The sequence below is a fragment of the Glycine max genome, chromosome 18 (assembly GCF_000004515.6).
Source record: "Glycine max cultivar Williams 82 chromosome 18, Glycine_max_v4.0, whole genome shotgun sequence".
NCBI classification, from domain to species: Eukaryota; Viridiplantae; Streptophyta; class Magnoliopsida; order Fabales; family Fabaceae; genus Glycine; species Glycine max.
In genome coordinates this window covers 8,138,051-8,146,017 of record NC_038254.2, presented here as the reverse complement: position 1 = coordinate 8,146,017, position 7,967 = coordinate 8,138,051, and the positions used below count along the sequence as shown (strand labels likewise).

The following is a 7,967-nucleotide window of genomic DNA, read 5'->3' as shown; positions in this document are numbered from 1 at the left end:
CCATCAAAATTACAATTCCCTTTTTTGTATTTCACCTTTGAGAGATCCTTAGATCTACCAACATTAGTCATCATTTTCCTTGACATTGCTTACACCTACAACCACCTAGATTCAAAGAAGAAAAAGAGAAAGAGAAAAATGGGAGAAAAGAAAATCAATCATGGATGGTGAAGTTGAGAGGTTCATCAAGGTATGGCTCACAACCATCTCATGTCTATCCTATTGTTATTACATAGCCTCTAGAATACCAAAAGGCTTCATGAGGCTTCTCTCCCTCCTCCCTATTCTCTACCTCTTCCTCTCCCTTCCCTTCAACCTCTCTTCCTTCCACCTAGGTGGCCCCACCACCTTCTTCCTTGTTTGGCTTGACAATTTCAAACTCATTCTTTTCTCCTTCAACCAAGGCCCTCTTGCCCTATCACCCCCAAACATTCTCCATTTCATTTCCATAGCTTCCCTCCCCATCAACCCCAAACAACACTCACCAACCAAAAACAACCACACAAACAACACCCAAAAGCCAAAATGGCTTTTGCTCCTAAAAGTGCTTATTTTTGCAATGATCATACGTGCTTATGACTATAGAGAAAAGTTGCACCCTCATTTCATCTTAGTCCTCTATTGCTATCACATGTACCTTGGCATAGAACTTTTGTTAGCCCTTAGTGCTATCCCGATTCGAACCCTTTTAGGGTTTGAGATTGAACCACAATTCAATGAACCCTGCCTTTTCACATCCCTTCAAGACTTTGGGGTCCTAGGTGGAATCTCATGGTTACCCTTTTTCTACTCCCCATTACCTCACACGTGTTACTCCCATGTGGGAAGTCATGTGCTTTTTTGTGCTTCACGGTGTGTGCACCGTGGTGGAGATGACGACAAAGAAGGTGATGCTCCGCCATGGGTGACGGCTGCATCGCGTTGCGTCAGGACCGCTCGTGGTGGCGTTCTTGGCAGTCATCGGAAGGTTCCTCATACTTCTTAAATTAATTTTTTTTCAAACCTATTTTCTTTTATCATGGATTATAGTTTATTTGGTTGGTGTTGAGTAACAAAACTATTGACATTTACACATATATAAGAAATTAAAGTTATATTTTACAAGAGAAAAACAATATAATCAGTAGCTTTAACATTATACCTCTAAAAATAAAATAAATGTGTAAATAGAATGGAGCATTTGGTAGGGAATTTTTTTTTTCACACACTAAAATGATGAGTCCTTGAATCATGATTCACAGATATAAGTAATTTTTTTTAGTTGATCATAAATATTCTTAAAATTATTTATATAATAAGTTTTTAAAAATTAAAGAGTTACGTGATATTGAGAATTATATTATATTTTTATAATTTTTTAATGAGAATCAAAATGTAAAGTGTTTTTAAAATAATAATATTTGATTGATTGAATAAATTTAAAGATTATTTTATTCTAATCATAAAGATTCAACAATTAATTTATTAAATAAATCACCATTGATAAATCAATTGTTTGTGTTGAATTATTGAAAGGTTAAATAGAACAATAAATGAGAAATCGAAAGAATATTATATAAATCCATTATATTATAAAAGGATCTCTGAAAACTATAAAATTACATTTCAAATACGATTATAATGTTTTATATTTAAATATTTTAAGTGAATATTTAAATCAATCAAATAATTTATGTTGTGATATATATATATATATATATATATATATATATATATATATATATATATATATATTGTTGTTGTTATTGTTAAATATTTCCTTTAAATCAAAATGCATGGAAAATAATCATTAGATTAACACAAATAATCAACATAATAGGAAGATCGTGTTTTTTTTTTCATGTGTGAAATTGTCTTGGACTAACGACAATTATCCACAGTGAGTAAGATTAGTGTCAATCAAATGGATTGGAAAAAACACTTGACCTAAAAGAAAACATGGAAAACACGAGGAGCCACGAAATGATGATCTATAACAAATATCTGATGAAAAAAAAATCTATAAACAACAAGAAAACAAAAGATAAATTACATAAAAAAGCCAAATCAGATCTAGATAAAAAAAATAAAACTCAAATTATAAAACAACTAAGAAGAATCGATAGTAAGTGTCAAAATTTTATATATTATAGTAAATGGTATTCACGGTGAGAGATGGTGAGTTGTATGGGCTGCTTTGGTTTGGAATATATGGAAACAGAGGAAACTCTAACAGGAAGAGGTAGGTAGATAATGACTCACTGAGAGGATTATGTTTTTTAGTGAATTCTGTTAGGCTCTTAGTGCTGAGGGGCAACTCTGTTAGAATCATAGTGCTGGGGTTGTTTTTGTTATGGCATGTTATAAATATCATCGTCTCCATTCAAGAAAGGAATAAAAAAAGCAATTTCTTCTCCCTTTCTCTCTTCTAAGGAGGCATTCCTGGACCTCGAATCCCAGGAGGTTCACTGTGTGAACCTAACAAACTCGATCGTCTTTAGGGGAGCAACATTTATTTGACACTCAAGTTGTGTTGAAGGACACCATCTTTTACTCTGGATCATGGTTAAAAGGTATTCAAAGAGTTTTTCCCTACTCTTTTCAGCAATGGCAGGGTCGACCCAAGGCTAAGGCCATCCAAACTCTATTTTTTATTAGTTGAAATTAATTATTTTGTCTCCATTTTTATTTATAAGACTTTTAAAATGATATTTATTCTATTTTATAAAACTCAATCTATAATATTTTTTTCATTAATTATTTTTAGACTAAAAATATCCATCATTAAAAAAATAGAGAATGTATTGACAAACCATTAGACAAGAGAGAAGTATAATTACAAGGACAATATTAAAAAATGTTATAAATATAAGACAAACTTATTAAAAAGGATGCGACAAACTTATTAATCAATGCATGGGACAAACTTATTAATCACTCATCATGGGTGACATGCAATGGAGAATGTAACATTCAATTTTTCGTAAAATAAATTAAATTTTTTTCACTTAAAAATAAATAAATTTTTAAAAAAGTAATAAGATTTTAGTGATTAAATAAATAAGGAGAAATAATTTTATGAATTAAAATAATGTTTGCAAGGTAAATAAAATAAATATATATCCTTAAAAAATAAAACCGACAACCATCATTTGAATCGAATAATTAGTTTTTTCTAACCTAATTAGTTTTCGTCCTTATTTAAAAATTGGGTAGCGTGATATGGTATGGATACGGTGACAAATAATTAACATTAACAATGGCAAATTGGGTAGCTGGAATACACGTTCAGCTTTGTCTGAAACTAGCGCTGGTCATATCTATGACTCAAACGTGGATGATACTTCAACGTGGAAATGCAAAATATTATGACTCAAACCAATATTACTTTGGCGTTTTCGTATTAATTGGTTCAACAACCATAATGGAATATTTCAATACATTGGAATAAATAACTACTTTATAAATTAACAATACATCCAACTTGCTGAATCAAAGAATATTAAATATTAATCAATTGTCCTCCTCTTACTACGGACATGGCTATATATAATGTTGAAGAGCATCAAGTTTTGCACTCAACAAACCTAAAAAACAGAGCTAGCTAGCTAGACTAAAATGGCAGAAACTGCAGTGTCCTTGGCTGGTCAGCATGCGCTTCCAAAAATATTGGAAGCTTTCAAAATTTTGAGAGATCTCCCAAAAGAAGTTAGAGACATTACAGATGAACTTGAAAGCTTTCAAGATTTCATCAATGATGCTGATAAAGTGGCTGAAGCCGAAGAAGATGATGGAAGGCGTCATAGAATAAAAGAAAGGGTGATGCGGCTGAGAGAAGCAGCTTTTCGCATGGAAGATGTCATCGATGAATATAACATCTCCTGTGAGGATAAGCAACCTGATGATCCTCGATGTGCAGCTTTACTATGTGAGGCTGTTGCCTTCATCAAAACTCAAATCCTTCTCCTTCAAAGTGCGTATAAGATTCAGGATGTTAAATCCCTTGTTCGTGCTGAAAGAGATGGTTTCCAAACCCATTTTCCTTTAGAGCAAAGACAAACCAGTTCTAGAGGAAATCAAGATATCACATGGCAGAAACTTAGAAGGGATCCTCTCTTTATTGAGGAAGATGAGGTTGTGGGGCTTGATGGCCCTAGAGGTATATTGGAAAATTGGTTGACTAAGGGAAGAAAAATACGCACTGTCATCTCTGTGGTGGGAATTGCAGGGGTGGGAAAAACCACTCTTGCCAAGCAAGTTTATGACCAGGTGCGTAACAAATTCGACTGCAATGCGTTGATCACAGTTTCTCAATCCTTCTCTTCTGAAGGATTGCTGAGGCATATGTTGAATGAGCTTTGCAAAGAAAATAAGGAGGACCCTCCCAAGGATGTTTCTACCATTGAGTCGTTGACAGAAGAAGTCAGAAACCGCTTGCGCAACAAGAGGTATGTTGTCTTGTTTGATGACGTATGGAATGGAAAATTTTGGGATCACATTGAATCTGCTGTAATTGATAATAAAAATGGAAGTAGGATATTAATCACAACCAGGGATGAGAAGGTTGCAGAATATTGTAGGAAATCATCATTTGTTGAGGTGTTTAAGCTAGAAAAACCTTTAACTGAAGAAGAATCTTTGAAATTGTTCTATAAGAAGGCATTTCAGTATAGTTCCGATGGAGATTGTCCAGAAGAACTTAAAGAGATATCTCTTGAAATTGTTAGAAAGTGTAAAGGTTTACCTCTGGCAATAGTGGCCATTGGTGGTCTTTTGTCTCAAAAAGATGAAAGTGCACCTGAATGGGGACAGTTTAGTCGAGATCTAAGTTTAGACTTGGAGAGGAATTCTGAGTTAAATAGCATAAAAAAAATTTTAGGTTTAAGTTATGATGATTTGCCGATCAATCTCAGATCATGTTTATTGTATTTTGGAATGTATCCGGAGGACTATGAAGTTAAATCTGATAGATTGATTAGACAGTGGATAGCTGAAGGGTTTGTCAAACATGAAACCGGAAAGACTTTGGAAGAAGTTGGGCAACAATATTTATCAGGGTTGGTCCGTAGAAGTTTGGTGCAAGTATCCTCACTTAGAATTGATGGCAAAGTTAAAAGGTGTCGTGTTCATGACTTAATACATGACATGATACTTAAAAAAGCCATGGATACAGGGTTTTGTCAGTATATTGGAGGGCTTGATCAATCTCTGTCAAGTGGGATTGTTCGACGCCTGACAATTGCAACCCATGATTTATGTGGAAGTATGGGAAGCTCACCCATTCGGTCAATTCTTATCATCACAGGAAAGTATGAAAAATTATCTGAACGCTTAGTAAACAAAATCCCTACAAATTACATGTTATTGAAGGTACTTGATTTTGAAGGTTCTGTTTTAAGTTATGTTCCTGAAAATTTGGGGAATTTATGCCACTTGAAGTATTTAAGCTTCCAGTATACATGGATAGAAAGTCTTCCAAAATCCATTGGTAAGCTCCAGAATTTGGAGACCTTGGATATAAGAGCCACATATGTGTCGGAGATGACAGAGGAGATTACGAAGCTTAAAAAGCTACGTCATCTTCTGGCTAATTCTAGCTGTTCAATTCAATGGAATGGTATTGGAGGCATGACATCCCTACAAGAGGTACCTCCAGTGAAAATAGATGATGATGGAGTGGTCATTAGAGAGGTAGGAAAGCTAAAGCAGTTAAAGGAACTGACGGTGGTAGAATTTAGGGGAAAACACGAAAAGACTTTGTGTTCCTTAATAAATGAGATGTCACTCTTGGAGAAACTACGTATTGGTACCGCTGATGAGAGTGAAGTAATTGACTTGTACCTTATGTCACCTATGTCTACACTTAGGAAGCTTGTCCTATGTGGGACGTTAACAAGGTTGCCAAATTGGATTTCACAGTTCCCAAATCTTGTGCAACTGTATTTGGGCGGCTCCAGGTTGACTAATGATGCATTGAAATCACTAAAAAATATGCCAAGGTTAATGTACCTCTGTTTCGCTCACAATGCTTATGAAGGTGAAACTTTGCATTTTCAATGTGGAGGGTTTCAGAAACTAAAGCTACTGTTCCTTGCATATTTGGATAAGTTGAAGTGCATCCTTATCGACAGAGGAGCACTGTGTTCTGTGGAAAAAATTTCTTTAGCAGACCTCTCCCAACTCAAAACCGTTCCCTCTGGAATTCAACACTTGGAGAAACTTAAAGATCTCATAATCCACTCCATGCCAACTGAATTGGAGCAGCGCATTGCTCCCGATGGAGGAGAAGACCACTGGATCATCCAAGATGTGCCCCATGTACTTATTTGGAGCAGGGATGCTGAAGAACCTTCGCATATATTCGGCAGAAGTCATCACTAAGATGCGTCCAAATTTGAAAATAGAAGGTGCGTCTTTTTCACATCTATAACTTTGTAGAATGACATTCGTGGCCTTTTTCTTTTCTTCAATAAAAATGCAACCATTATCTAATTCCTAAAATAATTACTTTTGCCTCATTTTCGCTTTTAGTATTTGCTTGATTTTTCTTTCTCTACGACATCTCACGTACAAGTTAGGGATAGAATTGTCTAACAAGTATATGCCTACACCAACCAAAGTTAACGTTTCTTCATTATAAGATTCTCACCATTATAATCCTTTCTATTATTGTGCTCAGAATTGGTAGATGTTGACCTCAACTGGATTGAGTTTTTTATTTCCATGTTGATAAATACTTGAACAATTTCATTGTATCATTTTAGATTGTGTTAAATGTTCCTAATTTTTATGCTTTGAAGTTTGACCCACTTTGTACAACCATGAATTTTAGGAAAGCACTGAGGGAAGATTGTAAGAGGTGTTCCAATTCCAATGTTTCCGACGTTCCAATCTTGTGGTTTTTTGAGTGTTAATTATTACGCCCATTTTAGCGTTATTAACACCAACACAATACGAAGAAGCTGCAAATAGTGTTCCTACAAAGGCAGACAATTTTTGACAACTGGAAAACTCAGATTCCCTCAAGTTCTTTCTTTTGCTGCCCGTGAAATGGTGGAAGAGTGGATTTGAGGCATCAAAGTGCAAGATTCATCAAATTGATTTTTTAAGCTTCCTTCTTCTCTTTCTCTTGTTTCCCTTTTTTCTAAAATGTGTACTTAAATTTTTGTTAACTTGATGTAATTTGAATTTTTATCTATAATTAAGTTTATTTCTTTTAAATTGATTGTTTGTCTTTGTTTTTATTTAACGCCTTTATGAATTGGCATTTGGTCACTTATAGTGCGTTGATTGTATATTCCTATCGAGAACTATGAAATTAAAATAAGGATTAAATTTAAGATATAATGCAACAAGTTTGGAGATTCTACAGGAATAAATATCAACAATTATGATAATTTAGATATTCTTGAACTTAATGATTGCCCTAATTGAGAAATTCTAAAGATTTAGGATTTTCAATTGCAGAAAAGAGATTTTGAGTTAAGGTATATTTACCTTCAATTACAATAGTAAATAAAAAATTCAGTTCCCAATTATGCTTCTAGAACTTGAATTGGAGTGAAAATTTGGGTTGTACATGTTAGGCTTGGGGTGAACTTGTACGGTAACAAGACATGTTTGATTTTGACTTAGCACTTTAATCCTCTTAGCATAGTGTTTCAGCAATTTGGGTACCCAAACTTTTATGTTCAGGTTTGATCCCATATTTTTCAAAAAAAAATTAATGGTTCAATATATATTATTAAAATCAATTTATATATCACTTATCTGGAGTAAGATAAATTTTTCAAGGGTTAATTTTATCTTTTTGTCTCATTCATTATTTATTTTATTCAATTTTGTCCACCTAATAATAAAATCATTAATTTGATCGCTTAATTCCAAATCGATTCAGTATGGTCTCTTCTGTCCAAATTCACTTGACGTTGTTTATTAATAGTGGGATGATATTGAATCAAAAAAAGGAACAAATTAAATTGTTTATT

At 33.9% G+C, this 7,967-nt stretch overlaps 1 protein-coding gene and 1 pseudogene across 1 annotated transcript; both read left to right on the top strand.

Annotated features, from left to right (window-relative positions):
* Positions 1-160: 160 nt before the first annotated feature.
* LOC100794052 (long-chain-alcohol O-fatty-acyltransferase-like) lies at positions 161-1,251 on the top strand (annotated as a pseudogene).
* Positions 1,252-3,544: 2,293 nt separating this feature from the next.
* Positions 3,545-7,200, top strand: LOC100784168 (disease resistance protein RPM1). The gene is made up of 2 exons (XM_003551499.4): positions 3,545-6,386; positions 6,812-7,200. The coding sequence occupies exon 1, from the start codon at positions 3,598-3,600 to the stop codon at positions 6,358-6,360; it is 2,763 nt and encodes a 920-aa protein (XP_003551547.1). The 5' UTR covers positions 3,545-3,597; the 3' UTR covers positions 6,361-6,386; positions 6,812-7,200.
* Positions 7,201-7,967: the final 767 nt, after the last annotated feature.

What these genes read in the sequence shown, in the direction of transcription:
- LOC100784168 (XM_003551499.4), top strand. Translation starts at nt 3,598, where the DNA reads ATGGCAGAAACTGCAGTGTCCTTGGCTGGTCAGCATGCGCTTCCAAAA.